Here is a 23,150-nt window from a genome sequence, read left to right as displayed (position 1 = left end):
AACAGGATTTACAAGCTGCATGTTATCCTGTGTTGGAACTGTGTTGTAGCATATTTGACAGGCAGTCAGAGTGTAGGCTGTGAAGGAGTCTCTGGTCTTAGTTTAATAATTGCAGAAAGCAATTTAGATGCACACCTTCAAGATTTTGACAGAGGATGAAATCTGATGGTGTAGCAGAGACTGATTTGTTTACTGAAAACATTTCACTCATAACTTCTACAACTGGGAACTGATACTTCAAGTTCTACCAGAATTCCCATGTATTCAAGCCCGTGTGGATGGTTGATTTTCACCAAGTTCTTTTTTGGAGGTCATCTGAACTGGTTTCTGTGGATAGAGGCTGAGCAATGGGTGTCTGCCATTGAACGCCATTTTATAACCTGGTTCCAGAAACTCCCTTTTTTCCTTTTCTGTCCCTTTTCTTCTTTTATCACCACAAATCCATACCACCTTAACTTACTTTTATGTACTCACTTAGATATTTACATTGCATTTCTGACCCTCTCATTTGTTCTTCTATCCAGTTTTTGAACTCAATCAATCAATCAATCAATCAATCAATCTGAGAATTCTATTTTCCACCACATTGTTCTTCTTCTCATACACTCCCTTCACTCCCCATGTCTCAGATTTATATGTTACCATCGATCTCCACCTGGTCATTATAAACCTGACCTTTATCCTTTAGCAGAAGTCCTTTGGTCACAAGACATTCCTGGTGCTGTCTTCCAGTTGTTATGTCCAAACTGGATTTTGTGGGTGATTCTCCATTGTTATGATCATAAATGTGTAAAAACACATTTCTCCCTGTATTCTTACATTTTCTATCTTTTTAAGGACTTCTACATTTTTTTTTTTTTGGTTAGTCTCTGTTCTCTTTCTGTCCTGATGAACAACACAATGTCATCTGCAAAAGGCATTCACAAGGTAGGTTGGCAAGAGCTTCAAGGAAAGAACTGTTTGCAATAAAGTGCTTTCATAAAATTCAGGAGCAGTCAGGAGCTTGTTTTCCTTTTAAAATAGTGGGCATCATTTGTAGACAATCATTAGGTGTTGATTTGGAGTGGAGTCTTGCGACAGACTGGTGTCCTGTCCAGGGTGTACCCTGCCTCATGCCCTATGACTGCTGGGATAGGCTCCAGCCCCCCCATGTCCTTTAATTGGAGTAAGCAGTTAAAGATGAGTGACTGATGAGGACAACATGATTTAAATATTGCAATAGTTTTTAAGTATTAAGTATCAAATCAAATCAAATCAATTTTATTTGTATAGCGCCAAATCACAACAAACAGTTGCCCCAATGCGCTTTATATTGTAAGGCAAAGCCATACAATAATTATTATTGTGAGCAAGCACTTGGCGTCAGTGGGAAGGAAAAACTCCCTTTTAATAGGAAGAAACCTCCAGCAGAACCAGGCTCAGGGAGGGGCAGTCTTCTGCTGGGACTGGTTGGGGCTGAGGGAGAGAACCAGGAAAAAAGACATGCTGTGGAGGGGAGCAGAGATCAATCACTAATGATTAAATGCAGAGTGGTGCATACAGAGCAAAAAGAGAAAGAAACACACAGTGCATCATGGGAACCCCCCAGCAGTCTAAGTCTATAGCAGCATAACTAAGGGATGGTTCAGGGTCACCTGATCCAGCCCTAACTATAAGCTTTAGCAAAAAGGAAAGTTTTAAGCCTAATCTTAAAAGTAGAGAGGGTGTCTGTCTCCCTGATCCGAATTGGGAGCTGGTTCCAGAGGAGTGCAGTGCCTTTAATACCTATAGCATGCTCTAATCTCTGTAATAAAATTTTATGGTCAACAGTATCAAAAGCAGCACTGAGGTCTAACAGAACAAGCACAGAGATGAGTCCACTGTCTGAGGCCATAAGAAGATCATTTGTAACCTTCACTAATGCTGTTTCTGTACTATGATGAATTCTAAACCCTGACTGAAACTCTTCAAATAGACCATTCCTCTGCAGATGATCAGTTAGCTGTTTTACAACTACCCTTTCAAGAATTTTTGAGAGAAAAGGAAGGTTGGAGATTGGCCTATAATTAGCTAAGATAGCTGGGTCAAGTGATGGCTTTTTAAGTAATGGTTTAATTACTGCCACCTTAAAAGCCTGTGGTACATAACCAACTAATAAAGATAGATTGATCATATTTAAGACCGAAGCATTAATTAATGGTAGGGCTTCCTTGAGCAGCCTGGTAGGAATGGGGTCTAATAGACATGTTAATGGTTTGGAGGAAGTAACTAATGAAAATAACTCAGACAGAACAATCGGAGAGAAAGAGTCTAACCAAATACCGGCATCACTGAAAGCAGCCAAAGAGAACGATATGTCTTTGGGATGGTTATGACTAATTTTTTCTCTAATAGTTAAAATTTTATTAGCAAAGAAAGTCATGAAGTCATTACTAGTTAAAGTTAAAGGAATACTCGGCTCAATAGAGCTCTGATTCTTTGTCAGCCTGGCTACAGTGCTGAAAAGAAACCCAGGGTTGTTCTTATTTTCTTCAATTAGTGATGAGTAGAAAGATGTCCTAGCTTTACGGAGGGCTTTTTTATAGAGCAACAGACTCTTTTTCCAGGCTAAGTGAAGATCTTCAAAATTAGTGAGACGCCATTTCCTCTCCAACTTACGGGTTATCTGCTTTAAGCTGCGAGTTTGTGAGTTATACCACGGAGTCAGGCACTTCTGATTTAAGGCTCTCTTTTTCAGAGGAGCTACAGCAACCAAAGTTGTCCTCAAAGAGGATATAAAACTATTGACGAGATAATCTATCTCACTCACAGAGTTTAGGTAGCTACTCTGCCCTGTGTTGGTATATGGCATTGGAGAACATAAAGAAGGAATCATATCCTTAAACCTAGTTACAGCGCTTTCTGAAAGACTTCTACTGTAATGAAACTTATTCCCCACTGCTGGGTAGTCCATCGGAGTAAATGTAAATGTTATTAAGAAATGATCAGACAGAAGGGGGGTTTCAGGGAATACTGTTAAGTCTTCAATTTCCATACCATAAGTCAGAACAAGATCTAAGGTATGATTAAAGTGGTGGGTGGAGTCATTTACATTTTGAGCAAAGCCAATCGAGTCTAACAATAGATTAAATGCAGTGTTGAGGCTGTCATTCTCAGCATCTGTGCGGATGTTAAAATCGCCCACTATAATTATCTTATCTGAGCTAAGCACTAAGTCAGACAAAAGGTCCGAAAATTCACAGAGAAACTCACAGTAACGACCAGGTGGACGATAGATAACAACAAATAAAACTGTTTTTTGGGACTTCCAATTTGGATGGACAAGACTAAGAGTCAAGCTTTCAAATGAATTAAAGCTCTGTCTGGGTTTTTGATTAATTAATAAGCTGGAGTGGAAGATTGCTGCTAATCCTCCGCCTCGGCCCGTGCTACGAGCATTCTGACAGTTAGTGTGACTCGGGGGTGTTGACTCATTTAAACTAACATATTCATCCTGCTGTAACCAGGTTTATGTAAGGCAGAATAAATCAATATGTTGATCAGTTATTATATCATTTACTAACAGGGACTTAGAAGAGAGAGATCTAATGTTTAATAGACCACATTTAACTGTTTTAGTCTGTGGTGGAGTTGAAAGTGCTATATTATTTTTTCTTTTTGAATTTTTATGCTTAAATAGATTTTTGCTGGTTATTGGTGGTCTGGGAGCAGGCACTGTCTCTACGGGGATGGGGTAATGAGGGGATGGCAGGGGGAGAGAAGCTGCAGAGAGGTGTGTAAGACTACAACTCTGCTTCCTGGTCCCAACCCTGGATAGTCACGGTTTGGAGGATTTAAGAAAATTGGCCAGATTTCTAGAAATGAGAGCTGCTCCATCCAAAGTGGGATGGATGCCGTCTCTCCTAACAAGACCAGGTTTTCCCCAGAAGCTTTGCCAATTATCTATGAAGCCCACCTCATTTTTTGGACACCACTCAGACAGACAGCAATTCAAGGAGAACATGCGGCTAAACATGTCAGTCCCGGTCCAATTGGGGAGGGGCCCAGAGAAAACTACAGAGTCCGACATTGTTTTTGCAAAGTTACACACTGATTCAATGTTAATTTTAGTGACCTCCGATTGGCGTAACCGGGTGTCATTACTGCCGACGTGAATTACAATCTTACCAAATTTACGCTTAGCCTTAGCCAGCAGTTTCAAATTTCCTTCAATGTCGCCTGCTCTGGCCCCCGGAAGACAACTGACTATGGTTGCTGGTGTCGCTAACTTCACATTTCTCAAAACAGAGTCGCCAATAACCAGAGTTTGTTCCTCGGCGGGTGTGTCACCGAGTGGGGAAAAACGGTTAGAAATGTGAACGGAAGTACTGTTGAAGGATTTAAATGATCTTTTTTAAGAACACAGGGCATCAAATTATTGTTTTATACTTGTTGTGGGCTTACCCTGTTAAGTCCCTGTCTGTGTCTTTTTCTGTGCGTTAAGTCCTCGTCATGAGTCGTGTGTGGGTGTGTCATGTCAGCCGTCCATGTTTCCAGGCCATTATGTTTTCCCCGCCCACTGGTCTTTTATTATTCATGCTGTATTTCTGAGGATTGTCTTGTGTCGCCCGCTCTTACTTGGTTCCAGTTTTAGTTCCGCTTTTATTTCTATGATGTTAGGTTTCAGGTTTTGGCACTGCTTACTATTTGATTGATGTTAAGTGGTTTTCTACATCTGGCTGTCTGTTTGTTCCACATTGGTGTTGCAGTGTCAGGTATTTTATGTTTTTGTTATGTTCGCCAATGACGTAAGGAAATCATTGGTGTTTATTTATTTGTCTGTCTTTTAGCAGAATTACCTCAAAACTACTGCATGGATTTTGTTGAAAGTTTCACCACAGATAGATATTAGGCCATAGAAGACTCTTTGGAGGTGATCCAGATCCGGATTCTAGATGAAGAGTTCATTTTATATAGGCTTTGGAGGATTATGTCAAAACTACTTCGCAGATTCTCACAAAATTTGCACCACAGATAGATATTAGGCCATGGAAGAGTCTACTGAATTTTGGAGGTGATCCGGATCCAGATTCTGTGGCTCAGCTTTGTTGAGAGTGATCCAGATCAATATGCAGGTTCTGCAGCAGAAAGATATGACATCACAATGTAAAACCAAGATCAGTAACACATTATTTTGTTTCAGCTCATGAATTAAATAATCAGACTGCAACATCTTGATCAGTCGGACCATTCTGGATCAGTATGCAATTATTGCATTGTGTTGTGGAATACGGATCTTTACGTCATCCATTTACGTCATCCATTTGCCGATCGATTATTTCCAGTCACAAACCTGTCAGCCTCCACCTGGTTCTCTTGTCAGTAAGTATTTGCACCCTGCTATGTTTTTTAGACAGTCATTTTTTGGTTATTTCCTCATTTAGTTTTTCACCAAGTCTTTTGATGTTTTTGGATTGTTGTCATGTCAGTTGAGGTGGCTTGGGCATCTTTTCCGGATGCCCCCTGGATGCCTCGCTGGAGAGGTGTTCCGGGCACGTCCCATTGGGAGGAGGCCCTGGGGAAGACCCAGGACACGCTGGAGGGACTACATCTCTCAGCTGGCATGGGAATGCCTTGGGGTTCCCCTGGAGGAGCTGGGGGAGGTGTGTGTGGATCGGGAGGTCTGGGCGGCTTTGCTTGAGCTGCTGCCCCCGCGACCCGACTCCGGATAAAGCGGAAGAAAATGGATGGATGGATGGATGGATGTCATGTGGAAGTTCCCCTGTCACCATTGTCATATCACTGCCACATTTGAAAAATTAAAACACCTTGGTTTTTGCCCTCACCTCTGTGTTCTGGCTGCTCGCGTCTGGGGTCTTATTTTGACTCAGTATAGCGTGAATTGCAACAATACTTGTATTTACACCATTCGCCCTATTGAGGTTTCAAATTCTGCAAAACTTCAGAGAGGTCGCCGCTCTGCGAGATGTCATTAACATTGAAAACTACACTGAAACGGTCTAATAAGGCTGTAATTTAACCGCTGCATATGAACAACAGCATTAACATCGCAACATAAAACTCTTTGTATATTGTGCCTGAAACTCTCGTGAATATATTACCCGGGTTTATAGACGTTGTTATTGTGTTTGTTTCATGTAAACATGCGAGAAGCTCAGGTTGTTTCTCCGTTATTTTCAGTGGGAATCCTTGTGAGCTGCGTTTTCATCTTATTCATGTCATTGTGAAGTAAAGTGAAGTTTGCTCTTTAACGTCCTGTTCATTGTCCTTTACAGGACTGTCTGTCCTGTTTGTTCCAGAGTAATATATATAAAATGTCTGAAATACGTTTTGCATTTATTATATTCGCAGGTTAAACGTAGCAGACACGGATGATTTGGAATATTTGTTTTAGCAAGTTTTCAGGGTCTCATGCATGCAGTCTCTTATTAACGTGATGAAAAGCATAAAAAATACATTTTGGGAGGGTAATGTTCATTTGCAATTGTCGTCATGTGGATTCTCTGTGTTGTTTTGACAGCAGTGACTCTCTGGCACGCAAGAGATTATGGAATACCTCAATAGGGCAATTGTTGGATTGGCCATTAACTAACTCTGCTGATTGTTGTCCATTTGGCTGCTCCTGTTTTTGTTCTGGGTCGCCACAGCGGATAGAAACACCGGATGCCCTTCCTGATGCAACTGCAGTGTTGCCTGGAGAAACACACACAGCTGCTGGTGTTCCAAAGAGGTCTCCCATCCAAGTACTAACCAGATGCCGCACTGCTTAGCTTCTGAGATCTGACAGGATCAGGCTGACACAGAGCACAGCGGCTGCAACTAACTCTCCTGATGTTTTGAATATTATCGAAATATATCATGAATTTTTGGCATATCTGCATGTAAGTACAGAATATAAAATAGGTTCAAAAAAGTAAGTCCCTTTGGCTGCTCCCTTGTTTTCACTTGGGGTCACGGCAGTAAAGCTGAGGTGGATCTGCATGTTCAATTGGCACAATTTTTACACCAGATGCCCTTCCTGATGCAACTCCACATTACATGGAGAAATGTGGCAGGGGTGGGGCTTGAATCGGGAACCTAAATTTTTATACCCTGGCATTATCTTATAAAATGTCCAAACATATGAAGCAACCATAAAAAAGACGATTATAAAATGAAATGGAAAATACAGTCATAAAACATATATTCAGCACTGACAAATCTGGAGGAGCTAGTTCTCAAAAGCAGAGTGGAATGGAGCAGAGAAATGCTTTCATATAATACATCAGGTCAAATCTAGGCTGCGATAACTGTCACATGTATATTTTATGTTTTTTTTTTTTATTTAACTACACAAACCATTTTTCTAGTTGTTCAGTCAGTGGACTTTATATTAAATATTCTGACAATATAAAATGGGTTCATGTGCATTTATTTCCAAACGTATTTTAAATTCTGTAGTTAAAATACAGGGTGCCAGTAGTTCTGACGTAGCGTGGTAAATCAGACCCATTCACTTTGCAAATAAATGAGTCAGACTGTGCCAGACCAGTTCTGACCAGGATTAATTGTTGAGTGAATACAGTAAGTAAATGAAGATGATAAATCAAGTCCCAAACTCTATAATGAGTTCATTGTATTATTATTGTTCTTATTATTGAGGGTTTTGCAAAGAAAGCATAATAGTAAACATAATGTTATGTAATATTCACATTACTTATTAAATGTTTAGCAGTTGCTATCATCAACTCTTGAAAAAAGTCTCCTTAATTTACAGCCTGGTAAAAAAAAAAAAAAATTACAGCATCTTAACCTTTGATAACCTCTGACCCTGAACTCTGACCCTGAACAGATGACTCACTTGGGTAGCGGTAGTAAAAGTCATTGTCGTAGTCAGTGTGGTTCACGTGATGCCACTCCTTGGAGTCGGTGTCCGTGTTGTACTGCACCAGCGCGCCGAACAGGACGATGAGGATGATCTCCAGGATGAAGCAGATCAGCGGCAGCTTCACCCGCATGTTGGTTGCTGCGTCTGTCATGTTTCTGTTTAAGATCCTGCAGATTCCCACAAAGCAGTGATTGTGTCTGAAGTGGAAGGAGAAGCTGACTGCTTTTCTTCTGTGTTTTTCTGTTGTTGGATTACACCTACCTGACCTGCCTCCACCACATATAAGGCAGTTACAGCTCCACTTTAGCTCCTCCCCCTGCTGCTGTAGTTTTAAGACACCTTGAAGTGCTTGGTGTGAACTGAAAAGTCAGTAGTTACAGCTTATCGGTGACTATTTGAGAGTCAAACTCCTGTTTTGCTATCTTTTACACAGTAGGCCAGTGCATGTGGTTTGTTAACCTCCATGTTCTTTCATTGGAGAAGCACAATTTATGTTTCTCTGCTGTAACGGGCTGATTATTATTATTATTTTTTTTTTTTTTTGCAAGTCTTCCAAATAAATGTCAGTGATGGCCACAAATTTAGCATTGCATTGTTGTCCCCTCTACCTGCAGGTGAGCAATAAATGTTAAAAACTTTATAAAGCACAAAAACAAGCATGCACTTTGTCACATAACTCTGTTGCTGGCTTCAGTGTCAGTTATTGGATGTATGTGCAACAACGTTCATCACTGGATTTTGTTGGACAGAACTGAAAATTAATCTGAAATCATGATCAGGTATTTTCATAGTCAATGTCTTACTTCATGGGTTGATTACAGTGTGTTATACATGGCAACAAGATATCTGAAATTTCCACAGTGAGACATATGGAATACCTCAAGGCTTTGTACAAGGTCCTCTGTTATTCTCTGTTTGTGGCACTTCTTGGTCAAATTATTGGCTGTCACGGGACTGTCATGCATTGTTATGATCATGACATGTATTTGTACTGTTTCATTACAGTATGTGATGTCTCTCATATTGTAAGTCTTTAGGTTTGTCTGGCTGCAGTGAAACTGCCAGATGACTTCCATCTTTATGACCATTTAATGCTGTGACTGTATGATTAATCATGATTCAGAGCAAAACAAAACAAAACAAAACAAAACAAAAAAACCCCAAAACAAACAAACAAAAAACCCCAATAAAATCATTGTATTTTGTCCTGTATTATTATTATTGTTATTATTGTTATTACAGAGGTGCCACAGATTGCCCTTTTTCAAATGTGTAATATTGAATGAATGAATTTGTTTTGAACAAAGAAACACACAAAAAATCCACACCAAAATTATGTCAACAAAGAAACAATCTTTGAATGGCGAAAGAAGTATACACTTAGAAACTGCTTCCACTTATCACATTCATATATAAAATTAAATGACATCTTAATCACATTGCATTGTAAATCCAATATGTTTACAGTCCAGGGCTCCATTGCACAAAAGTAGGATAAGGGATTAAGTTGGGATTTTGTGGTTATCCTGGCTCAAATTGGCAGTGTATTCTTGTTTGAGGGGTAAAATGTGACGCATATGACGTAGTTTCTCTACTTTCAGGGACAGAAACACGGCACTTTCTCTGTGTTTTTGGGCAAATTACACGCAAAGTGAAAATGTAAAGAAAAAGTGATGATGCAGTGGAAAGTGGACATATGTGTTTATGACCCAGAGCTTAAACGTGTCGAGGCAGTTGTTCAGGCGAGAGAACACAGTTACTCTGGTTAGCTGTGTAGGCTAACACTTACCGACACAACTGCTCCCATTTGCCTCGCCTTTCTTTCTCATAGTAACTCGTACACCAAACTGCCCCACGCTGTTGGTGCTAAATTTGAACATCTTGAAATTAGCGCCACACTCAGAGATGAGCCTCGTTAATCAAATATTCTGCCTCTAAGAGCCTCTCAGAGCCACTGTTCTCCCACGATTGTTGAATAAATCCATGCTGCGTGGCTCATTATTCATTCTTCATTATTCGGTGGGACCAGGCCTTTAGTGGTCAGCACTGTCGCCTTCTATGATGATAGCTTTTATACTTTTGTAGATTTCCCTCAATTAATTAAGGGGTAACACACAAAATACCAATTTTCAAAACATTTGTGGCTTTCAGGCGGCACGGTGACTTAGTGGTTAACACTGTTGTCTCATTGCGGGTAGGTTGTGGGATCGCTTTCCACCTGGTCCTTTCTGTGTTGTCTTTGCATGTTCTCCCCTTGTGTTTGCATGGGTTCCCTCTAGGTGCTACATTTTCCTCCCAATTCCACAGAAATTAAGACTAGGTGAACTGGTGGCTCAGAATACGCCAAATCAGCATTACCAACACACATGCACCATGACCGTATCAAATCTTCTGGTCAAAGTTCACACTTGCCCATTTTACAAGACAAAGCATAGAAGCCGCATTACCGGAACATTCGATCCATTTATATCTGCCCTTAACCCCCTACCACCCGCCTCATCTTGGCTTGTCAGTATCTCACAAATAAAAAGTGAAATTTCCCATTGATGGGATTAGGATATATAGGCTTAGATGGGGTTAAACTAAAATTAGCAGCTTTAAGCAGTGTTGAAGTAGCATGCCAGGCCCACATTGTTCTGTGGATGGTACTTGTGGACTGCAAAAAAGGAAACAGTGAAACAATGCTTTTCACATTGTCATTATGGGGTATTGTGTGTAGAATTTTGTGGGAAAAAAAGATGAATTTCATCCATTTTGGAATAAGGCTGTAACATAACAAAATTTGGAAAAAGTGAAGTGCTGTGAACACTTTCTGAATCCACTGTATGCGGTTTATGACACTACATTAAAATTGTTTCTCTTACCCATGCCTGAATGCAGCAACTGCATACAGGCATGTTTATTTAATGTTTGTTATGTTATTTAATATGTGGAAAGTGTGTTCATGTTATTGTGGTCTGTGCATAGGATTGGTCCATGCAAATTTTTAGGATGACCACATTAGTTTGACTTATTCTGAATTTAAAGCAATTTTTTTTATAATAAACCAGACAGCTGAAAGCAGGGGCGTGCTGGGAACATTTTTCAGCCCGGGAGTTTCATATCCAACCTGCCCACAAACCGCCAGCGCACAGGGATAATAAGAGTTCTGCTGTGGCATTTAAATCCAGCATTTATGTGCTGACTGACTGTGAAAATTGGGTGGCTTATAATAGAAAGTAAAAGTTAGTTAAAACAAGAACAGTATTGTTAACTCACCAGTACACCACTTAAGGTTGGCCTTACACTGTGCGATTTTTGGCGCTTTTTCAGCCAATTTTTCACTCGTGCGAGAATTTTTTGGATTGCGCTGAGTTTCAGCTTAATCATGCATCCTGCATCGTGCAGTCTACATGCCAAGCTGCGTTTAACATCTCACGACCACCTCCCGATCGGGAATCGTATGGTTGGATGAAAATCAAACCTGTTTGATATTTTGGTCGGCCGTCGTGACTCGTGAGGGTTCCGTGCCGTTGAATGCAGCGCTACAAGCGTCTACGCGCTGATTACCTTGCGCACTGTCCATGAGCAAACACCAGAGAGAGCAAACAGTGATCTCATGTAAAGTCTTGTGTTTTTTTTATTGTGTTCCCTCACAATAACCTAATATCATATTAAAGTTTATGCCTATCAGGGCGCACAGTGAGTGGAATCAGGTGGGGGGAGACTGAACGTATATGCGCGCGTGCACACACGCACACATAGCAGACAACAACAGGATTTACGACAGATGAGCACAGCTATAAGACTCCGTATGAAATATAGTTTATTTATACAACAGTGTAAGTAGCAACACCTGTTATGAGTGTTTGTTTTCTTTTTTACTGTCCTCTCGTGAATCATGTTGCTGTCTGCTGTGTGTGCGCGCATATGCGTTCAGTCTCCTCCCACCTGATTTCACTCACTGTGTGCACTGATAGGCATGAAATAAATTTTTTTTTAAAAAGAAAAAAAAGCTGTTACGTTTTGCTTCTGGAAACACGAGCCCAACGTGTGGTTTTTGAATGTACAATGTGAGCAGTTAGATCGCATCAGAGCATCGCGCCGTACAGTGTGAGGCCATGAATCGTGCGCTCTGAACTTTTAAACCCTGCGGTTTTGTCGCACAGTTTGAGCTGGAGCCGAGCACAATGATTGAAAATATCGTACAGTGTCTCCCCGGCTTAAGTCAGTGAAGTCTGTAAGTAGCTGGAAGAGGTGGCACTGTACTACAAATGTTGATACGGCTGACATCCTGGCATCAACAGGCATGTAGCCTGTTCTGCCCGGCCCTATTTACCGTTTCCCTCTTTGCTCTGTCTTCTTGAAAAAATATCTGTGAGCTTTGCACACTTGGCAGCATCTTCCTCCAAAGCTTTTATTTTTCTTAATCTAGCTTTTTCAGCTCCACCTGGCTTTTTTCTGTCCATCTTTTCATTCACGGGCCACTCCTCCTATATTTGCTAGTAGCGCAAGTCCCATCTGAGCGCACAGGGCTTGATTGGACTGAACTAACTGTAATGAATGCATAGGGGTGTTAAACGTGTAATGGTATGCCCCTGCCTTAGGCTGTGAAAAAGATAACAGCGTTGTAAAAGAAGCAGTCAAGTTATTTTCTTGTAGAATTTTCGTGATTGTAAAACATTTATAACACTTAATGTCTTCTCTTTAAGATACAGCAGCCCAAGTGTCTTGCTGTGTAGCCTAACAGTTAGTGGAGGTCATATATGTATGCATATATTAACACCCCCTTACAATGGCCCCAGGTTGGACCAGCCCACCGGGAAAACTCCAGACTCTCCCGATTACCCAGCACGCGGTAGGCTGAAAGTGAAAGCTGAACTTCCCAGTTCTGAAAATTTAAACATGTACAACAAGCTATTAGCATTAGCTTTTTCCTTCACTGTGAGCAGTCACTGCCCAGGTGGACTCCAGCTGTAGAAGCATCTCAAGGATGATCAGTGGAAACACGATGCACCTGAGCTCAATTTTGAGCTTCATGGCAAAGCCTGTGAATATTTATGTACATGTGATTCCTTTTTTTTTTTATAAGTTTGCAAAAATCTACAAACAAAACACAACAAACTTTTCGTAGTCCTTATGAGGTACTGTGTGTAGAATTTTGTGGGGAAAAAAAAGAATTTCATCCATTTGGAATAAGGCTGCATACAGAACAAAATAGTGGAAAAAGAGAAGGCTGTGAATACGTTTTGATGCACCATACCCTGCCTCACCCTATGACTGCAGGGACAGGCTCCAGCCCCCATAACCCTAAACTGGCTCTGCTTGGTATCGATGTCTCATTTTTCCAACCATCTGTTGTAATAGATTGGGAATTGTCATCTGACAAATGTCAACTTCAAATGTCAGTAAAGACTTATAGCCTTTCTTAATGGTTCCTATTCATCTTCTTTATTTTGTACTATGGGGCATTTACTAGTGTGAAGGCATAACATAGGGTCATAAGTTCTTTCTTCCACTTCTCACCTATTCTGTAGCCCTGTTTTTTGCTAAATCCTTTCAAAACTTTGACTTTGCAGCATTCAAAATCTTCAACATTTATGTTGCTGGCAGCCCTTATAGTGTGTTTTGGGTAGTTGTGAACTCTGACCCGGCCTAGCACGCACTGCTCAGACTGAAGTGCTGAATTGTGTTATTAACCCTAGGTGTGCGTGTGTGAATGTGTTTGTCTGTCTACATGTGGCCCTACAGCAGACTGGCGTCCTGTCCATGGTGTACCAACCGCCTCGCCGTATGACTGCTTTAGGCTCCAGCCCCCATGACCCTTGACTGGAGTAGGCAGGTATAGAAAGTGAATGGATGAATCTGAGTCTTTCACTTGGAGACACAATGACAAATGTGTGGTTAGATGAAGTAACCCATCATGTTGACTTCTCCAGTGCACGATGTGGTTCCTTGAAGTCCTTTTTGCTGTCATGTGAAAATCCACATCAGAGAGGGGAAAACAGTTACTTGTCCTTACAGACACAGTAACAGCAGCTTCACTGTTTGATCCACATTAAAGGCACTTATGAACAGGAAAAATACTGCTGAGGAGAATCTTGATGAGTTACTGTGAATACCGGAATTTCCCACAGCAGTGAATTATCGAGGAATGTGATATGCAGAAGGATCCTCCCAATGATGCATCAGAGGATTATGCAGACAGTGCTGAGGAATCTCTCTTCTTGGAAATCACAGCCCTATTTTCTGTGGGCTTGCAAATATGTCTGTGGACACGTTATCGGAACGGGTTGCCAAATTAGAAATAAACTCGCCAAATTCACCTAAGAATTCAGAATATGGGTCGGGGGCATATATGTGGTGCAAGGGAGTAACTTTGATTTTGATATTGGTGGGGACACAAAAGTGCTCCAAGACAAAGATTTTTTTTTTTTTTGCATTACCAATCATAAGTTCATGTCATGCAGATGTTATAGGTTAACGAGCCATCCCAATGGTTAGGGAGCTGGTCTTTCAATCACAGGGTTGCCAGGCCTCAAATCCAACCTTACCTCTCCTTACACCTCCATCCATGACTGGAGTGACCTTGAGCAAAGCAACTAACCCAACATTGCTCCAGCTATACATTTAAATTGAATTCATCGAGGATGGATATTTAACACGAAGTATTGCAATGACCCTATCTGCTAGTGTTGTGACGTTCATGAATAGGGATGGGTATTGATAAGATTTTATCATATCGATGCCATTATTGATTTCTGCTTATCGACCAATTCTTATCGATACCTCGTGAATTTTGTACTAAAAGTAGGCTTTACAGGTTTCCTATGTACGAGGTCTGTTAGAAAAGTATCCTGACCTTTTTATTTTTTTCAAAAACCATATGGATTTGAATCACGTGTGATTGCATCAGCCAAGCTTGAACGTTCATGCGCATGCATGAGTTGTTTCACGCCTGTCGGTTGCATCATTCGCCTGTGAGCAGGCTTTGTGTGAGCAGTGGTCCACCCCTCTCGTTGGATTTTTATTGCGAATAAATGTCTGAACGATTTGGAGCTTTGCTGCATCAATTTTTTCCAGAAACTGTGAGAGACCTCCAGGTGGACACCATTTGGAAAATTCAAATGGATTTGAGGGACGATTTTATGGGGATTACACAGATTAAGGAGTGCTCCAGCCGGTTTAAAGACCGCCCACAGCTGCTGAGCGTGCCGTGCTCCGAGCGCCGATCGACAGGCTCAAACGACCAGATCATTTCCAACGTGAAGGCTTTGTTGATCCTGACTAATACTCGAATTAAGGTTCAGCAGAGAATTACCTGAATGGTAGCTGATTTCTCGGCGGGGAGGTGGAGTTGCAGTCCGGCCTTTATGGTGGTGGTGATGAGTAGTGGATGAGTGACAGCTGGTACGGATGATGAGTGACAGCTGTCACTCCCGGTCGCTCCGACGCCTCTCGTGCTTGAAGCCCGCACTTCAAGCAGGGCGCCATCTTGTGGTGGTGGGCCAGCAGTACCTCCTCTTCAGCGGCCCACACAACAACATTAACTAATTGTTTGCTGTTGTACATGGTCAGTTCAAAAGAGCAGATCAATAAAGAAAATAATTTAGCCATCGCTAAGATTTGAAGAACTTATCTAAAGGTAAAGGATTTATATCTCAGGTTGACTGTGAAAATGGAGCATATAATAGTTTTTTTTTTTTTGACAGATAACCACAAAACTTTGTATTGTATTTGTTGAAGAAACACAGCAATCCATCTAGTGTGCCTTCCACAGTCATAATAAGGAGGTATACGGGCATGTGCAGGCAGGTTGTGTCTTTGTTGAGAAAACAACCACAGAGTATCACAGGCACACTCAGCAGGAAAAACTGGAGTTAGTGGGTTTATCTTTGGATGACGCCTGCTGCTGTACATAAAGTTTGATAAGGACTGACTTTTCACGTGACTTATCAGGATCCTTAATCAACAGAAGCTGTTCATTCTTAACAAAGGTAAAAGAACTGTTTGGAATCTTGTTATGGTTTTGAAGAATCTCAGTTATGAGAACTTCAGACAAGAGGCGCCAAACATCAGTCGTCTGCAGTGGTGGCGACAAGGCCCCCCAATAATGAGCCAAGCTCCCCTCAGCTCCCCCCCAATAAGTCTGTCAATAATGTGAATAGCGACTGACATATTTGTGGATCTCAACTGCAGTTTTTCGCTCAGAATGTCTCAATATTGCGTAACTGAGCAAAGTGATGAATGTGTGTGTTCGGTGATCCACCAGTGTTGAATCACCCTTCACAAACAGAATTGTCAGTTTTGCAAATAAACATTTATTTGTAAAAACCCACACACGTTACAAATCAGAAATTTGTGTTTGTGGATCACAAAGCATGTGTACAAATCAAAGGATATTTGTAAATCACTCTCTGTGCACTTGCAAGTATTAATGAGACAAATTTAACTCCATACTCCAAAAATTTAGGTTTCCTAAATATTTATTACGGCCACTCTTAAAACTTCTCTTACCTTTATAATTTTATTACTGGTAAATTTTAGAATTGATTTAGATGACATATACTTATTATCTCACAGGAATATGTCACAATTATGTGGGAACTACTTTTTGCACAGGAATTCATCAAGTATGTCGGCCGCAGCCGTGCACTAACACAGAATATACAGAAGCTGCATATCATTGTTTGGCGAAAACCTCAGTGTTAAAATGGCAATAAATCTTTGATATAGACGATTTGTCTAAGGTTGATTCCATGCATTGTGTTGAGCACCATTTCAATGAATTCAGTTTTTATACCTATGTGCAAGTTTACTGAACTTGCAATCATTCTAAGTGATGTGTGTGTGCATTGATACCACATTTTAGAGGAGCATGGGTGACTAAAACATATACCTTGGTATTTATAAAGCAATTTACATTATGTGGAGCTCCTCCAACTTTTACCCCAGCTCCCCCTCAGCCCCCCCAACAAAAATTTCCTTGCGCCGTCACTGGTCTTCTGTAATCGTCAGTTACACACACACACACAAAAAAGTCTCCACACCATACTGTCTAGTCAACATGGAAGCAACCCATCAAATATATCCACTTCATTCATGCACATAATTGTATTTGCAGATATTTGCAGAAATAAAATGTAAGCAGAAAGAAATGAAAACATTTCGGTTCAGTGTTTCATTGTGTTAGAATGTATAAAAATATTTTGACAGTATTCTGGTAATAAGTGAAGACATGTCTAATCAATGCAGTGCAAACAACTATGTATGTATGTATATATATATGTATATGTACTAGCATGTTGCCTGTGGGGATCCATGGGCTCTAGATTGGGTCGTGTTTATAAAATAGGTAGCTGACATTTTCAAGGGCGGTAATAAATTATGCAAAGTTTGTATAATGAGTTGGAATGGTGTGTGAGTCCACATTATGCACATTACTGGTGGAAAAACCTGCAGAATACAGCGAAAGCAATGTATGAAATTACAGTTAAAATAAGCTAAAATACCAAAAACTAATATATGAAGAACTAATGTGGTTCTTCTGCTTAAAGCAGCAACAGAATTTGCACTAAGTCATTTGAGGGCTTGGTTTTGTCTTCAGCTTGTCCCTACGTACATGCCACAGATGTTTCTCTGAGAAAATGGATGCCTCTTGTCACACCATTTGCACAGTAGGCTGGCTCCTGATAACACAATCTGGCAATCAGAGTGAGGAGGAGGAGAAGGAGGAGCATGAGTGTTAACACCATGGAACCAACAAGAGGCTCACCCCAGATTACAACAGATAAATGCAACGCTAAGAATTCTTGCTATGCACAACACTAATGCACAGTATACAACAGAAGTGAGTGTAGAACTTCAGTGCACAAAGGTCAGCATATGTGTGCATACCCTTAAGTATAACACCCCTTACCAAAAAGTAGTATATGCAAGTATGTTTCAAGTATACTTCTAGTTTACTTTTTATATACTTATCAGTACTATTTTTTGGTAAGGGAAATCTAACTCATCATTTTTACAACCAGTTCTTCTGAGTTTCTACCTTGAGGTTTGTATTTGTTTTGGACCATTTAATAAGGGGTTAGTGCACTTGTTGCCTTAACAGAAGGTTGCCAGTTCAAGACTACCCGTTCACCATGTAATGTGGAGTTACAGCACAAAATCTGTGCAGGATCTGCTCTGTGACTGTGAATAAATAAAGGGAGAAACTGAAAGAACTGAGTTCATCAGAGGAAACACTACAGTACTAATGCTGTTGTTCATCTATCATAGTCGATGATGATCAAGGCATCTTTAGGTGGTCGATGGTGGCACACAATATGTTCTCAGGTGACTGACAAATCAGGTTCTGGCATTTAATGACCTGGCACATGTTAGACATGTAGTGACTCGGTGGATGGAGTGTTGACACCTCTGGCTTTATGCAATTCTTTGTTTTTTGCTTTGATGGTTCGTTTTGACTCGAGGCTTCCACATGCTTCATTGGTGCTGCTATGCCATGGAGAGCAATCCTGTGCAAGGGTTTCCCAGGAGGCTACATCAACATCAAAGGCTTTCAAAGCTGCTTTCCAATTATGCTTTAAGTGTTTCTTCTGTTCACCTCTTGAACACTGGCTCTCCGAGAGCTCCTAACCAATGAGTTGCTTTGGGATATGCTTGTCTGGCATCCTGATGATGTGGCCTACTCACCTTACCTGGACTCTATTCATGCATGGTGTGCACCATTTCCAGGTTGGCTCTTTCTAAGCTCTTAGTGTCTGGCAACTTGTCTTGCCACGACATGATCTTTCTTAGGCAATGAGATGAAATTGGTTCAGCTGTCTGGGATACCTCAAGTACACCACCCATATTTCACAGGCACACAGTGGAGTTGGGTTTACTACAGCACGATAAACGTTAGACTTTGTTTTGAGACTAATACCACATCTCTCCCAAGCAATTTTGCTGAGTCTGCTAAAGGAGCCCAGCAGCCATCTGACACAGAGTCTCTCCACCCAAAGTGATCAAATGGAATAATGGGATTATTAACCATCAGATGACAAGGTAAAACCTCTTGAATCATTCTAATGTCAGAAATGAGGTGTTAATCCGTGACATCTTGAAATGACCGATGCGCAGTGAACGCATCAGCTAGCAGCTCGTGTAGCCGCGGCACTCTGATCACTTCCTCCATCTGTTATTATGGAATAATGCTGAAATTATGCAGATATCATTGTTGTACAAAAGCTTCAGATATCTGTCACTGAGATAGATGATGACTGGAGTGCAGTTTGAAGCAGAAACGAGGTGACAATCAGCGAACCATGGCTAATGACGCATGCGTAGTGACGGCAGGGCTGACATTCGGTTGACGACACCGTCTGGTCAATCCAAGTTGTTTTACTCCAATAAGAGTTCATTTCACACTGTGTTGAGTTGATTTAGCTCTGTGATAGTGTTTATTTCATTCTGGACTGTGATCAAATCCCAGCAGAGTAAATTTTACTCAGCAAAATATCCTGTGTGTGTATATATATATATATATATATATATATATATACACACACACACACACACACACACACACACACACACACACACACACACACACAAATAATGAATGTTTATGAGTTCAATGCTAAGAATATTTCATGACTATTTCACAGAATGAAATATTCTTTCCATTGAACTAATTAACAAAAAATCATTATTTGACTTATATAATGGCTATAATAGTTTCCATTTGATATTTTATTAATTCATAGATAAAAGGGACTTAATTTTGCTGTGCGTCGCTAGTCCTTTGACGTCAAGAGGTTCCAAACAGTCCAACACAAATGATAATAGCAGTCCAACCCAATCCAGAATTGTTCTCAGTCAACTTGCAAAACCATTCTGATAGTTCAAAAACAATTCTGGTGATGTAGTCCATAACGGATGCCATGCACTGGCTTCTTCGTGTACACTGCTGTCTGCTTTTCTTAGTCCAGCGAAAATTTGCAACAGAAACCTGCCAGTGTGTGCGCGGTGGTCACATAAATGTGCACAGTATGGTATCAAAACGCGAACAATTAGAATATTTAATGTGTGATTCAAATCTTGATTTTTTTGGTTTATCAGAAACATGGCTTACTACAACCCCTGGCAAAAATTATGGAATCACCGGCCTCGGAGGATGTTCATTCAGTTGTTTAATTTTGTAGAAAAAAAGCAGATCACAGACATGACACAAAACTAAAGTCATTTCAAATGGCAACTTTCTGGCTTTAAGAAACACTATAAGAAATCAAGAAAAAAAGATTGTGGCAGTCAGTAACGTTACTTTTTTAGACCAAGCAGAGGGAAAAAAATATGAAATCACTCAATTCTGAGGAAAAAATTATGGAATCACCCTGTAAATTTTCATCCCCAAAACTAACACCTGCATCATATCAGATCTGCTCGTTAGTCTGCATCTAAAAAGGAGTGAACACACCTTGGAGAGCTGTTGCACCAAGTGGACTGACATGAATCATGGCTCCAACATGAGAGATGTCAATTGAAACAAAGGAGAGGATTATCAAACTCTTAAAAGAGAGTAAATCATCATGCAATGTTGCAAAAGATGTTGGTTGTTCACAGTCAGCTGTGTCTAAACTCTGGACCAAATACAAACAACATGGGAAGGTTGTTAAAGGCAAACATACTGGTAGACCAAGGAAGACATCAAAGCGTCAAGACAGAAAACTTAAAGCAATATGTCTCAAAAATCGAAAAATGTACAACAAAACAAATGTGGAACGAATGGGAGAAAACTGGAATCAACGTCTGTGATCGAACTGTAAGAAACCGCCTAAAGGAAATGGGATTTACATACAGAAAAGCTAAACGAAAGGCATCATTAACACCTAAACAGAAAAAAACAAGGTTACAATGGGCTAAGGAAAAGCAATTGTGGACTGTGGATGACTGGATGAAAGTCATATTCAGTGATGAATCTCAAATCTGCATTGGGCAAGGTGATGATGCTGGAACTTTTGTTTGGTGCCTTTCCAATGAGATTTATAAAGATGACTGCCTGAAGAGAACATGTAAATTTCCACAGTCATTGATGATATGGGGCTGCATGTCAGGTAAAGGCACTGGGTAGATGGCTGTCATTACATCATCAATAAATGCACAAGTTTACGTTGATATTTTGGACAATTGAAAGGATGTTTGGGGATGATGAAATCATTTTTCAAGATGATAATGCATCTTGCCATAGAGCAAAAACTGCAAAAACATTCCTTGCAAAAAGACACATAGGGTCAATGTCATGGCATAGGGTCAATGTCATGGCATAGGGCCAATGTCAACGAGCAGATCTGATTTGATGCAGGTGTTAATTTGGGGGATGAAAATTTACAGGGTGATTCCATAATTTTTTCCTCAGAATTGAGTGATTCCATATTTTTTTCCTCTGCTTGGTCTAAAAAAGTAACCGTTACTGACTGCCACAATCTTTTTTCTTGATTTCTTATAGTGTTTCTTAAAGCCAGAAAGTTGCCATTTGAAATGACTTTAGTTTTGTGTCATGTCTGTGATCTGCTTTTTTTTCTACAAAATTAAACAACTGAATGAACATGTTCTGAGGCCGGTGATTCCATAATTTTTGCCAGGGGTTGTAGTGTCTCACCAGATTCAGCGGTACTGATACCAGGCTATAATATTTTTAGAAAAGACAGAGATCAAGGAAAAGGGGGTGGGGTACTGCTATATGTTAGGGGTAAATTTAAATGTAATCAAATGGTATGGCCTAATAAGATTACACTAGAATGCACTGGAGTAAACATTTCTCTTTCTGTAATCTGTCTCTACCGTAAACCGTCTTCCACAAACGAGTTTTATCTATCAATTGCGGGATCTACTTAAAACATGTGACCATATAAAAGAAATATTAGGAGACTTCAATGTCAATTGGGATCACAAAAAAGACAGGAAAAATCTAAAATTAATTACTGATCAGTTTAATTTTACACAATTAATTGAGAATCCGACCAGAATTACAAGTCATTCAGAATCCCAAATTGACTTGCTTTTCTCAAACAGGCCTGAAAGGATTACTAAAACATATAATTTATTGACTGGTCTCTGACCATAATGTTTTTCTTTGTACAAGAAAATTAACTAAGCAACGTTTTGAGCATTCATACTCCAATCATGTTAGAAAACAAATGTCTGAAGTTATACCAAAGAATCAACAACAAAACTTGGGAAAAGCATTAAAAGATCTCTCTTGGGAAAGTGTAACCTCATGTGACAATATTGAAATATGCTCTGATATATTTATTAACAAAATTCAAAATGTATGTAGTTCTTTTACAAAAAACATGAATTACAGGGAAAAAAAATCCTACTCTGTCCCATGGGTAGATTCAAATTGTATAAATGTAATGAAAAAAAAGAGGTTGACAACAGACAGAAATATACTTCAATGCTAAATAGAGTAATATCAGAAATGCGAAGAGCAAAAGCATTTTTTTTATATCACAATAATGCAAAACACAAACAGAAATGGAAAACAAATATGGCAGAATATTAAACTTTTAGTGAGGCAGAAAAAGAAAGATGTAAATGATTTGGAATTGAAAATTAATAACCAGCTTGTGAATGATCCAACGATCTTAGAAAAGAGCTGAATTTATTATTTCTATGCTCTGCTGAAGAGATGGCAGCATGTTTCAAATCGCCTGAAATAACCTACAACATTCCAGTACACAGTCAAATGTTGAATATAGAACCATTATCAGAGGATGAAACTTTAAAGTGTTGTGTGTTGGGGGGTTTGGCTGGACATTTGGGTGCTGTTTTCTTTTCTTTGCTTTCCAGGTGGTATGCAAACTGTTTTTTTCTGTGGAGAAGGTGCTGGCGGAAGAGTCCTTCACCCTCATCAGAACTATTGGCTGCACCTGTGGAGGATGTTCACGTGCAGGCCTAACAACTTGCAGCACCTGTGGATGATGCTCACGTGCAGACTTAAAGACTTCCAGCTGAAGCAGATAATGAGATGGCGTTCTGCATTTAAGCCATGAGTGATTTGAGCAGAATGGCCGGGAACTCGACCTTGTGACGTTCGGTTGTGAGACGCTGAGGACCGCGCCAGGGTTTGACACATCGTGCCTGTGAAGGAGGACGGGTGAGGGACACATGCTGTCAGCACACATCAGAGGTGATTATCGTCTGAACAATCGTTAATAGTAATTTGGCATTTTGTTATGCAGTATATTTGAACATTGATGAGAATTGTGCAGGATTGATGATCTTCCACCTGTTGTGAGAAGCTGCTCATTTACATAAAGCTTAAATTCAGACCTGAATG

The 23,150-nt window shown here is 40.2% G+C and overlaps 1 protein-coding gene across 1 annotated transcript in view; it reads right to left on the bottom strand.

The window, feature by feature from the left end:
* Positions 1-8,089, bottom strand: part of rhbg (Rh family, B glycoprotein) — a 33,697-nt gene extending 25,608 nt beyond the window's left edge. The window contains exon 1 of the mRNA XM_034174390.1: positions 7,820-8,089. Coding sequence (XP_034030281.1) covers positions 7,820-7,997 — 178 coding nt within the window. The 5' untranslated portion in view covers positions 7,998-8,089. The remainder of the gene's footprint in view (positions 1-7,819) is intronic.
* Positions 8,090-23,150: the final 15,061 nt, after the last annotated feature.

The sequence above is a fragment of the Thalassophryne amazonica genome, chromosome 7 (assembly GCF_902500255.1).
Source record: "Thalassophryne amazonica chromosome 7, fThaAma1.1, whole genome shotgun sequence".
NCBI lineage: Eukaryota > Metazoa > Chordata > Actinopteri > Batrachoidiformes > Batrachoididae > Thalassophryne > Thalassophryne amazonica.
Note: the sequence above shows the minus strand (reverse complement) of the source record. Positions and strands in the feature narration are given on the sequence as shown.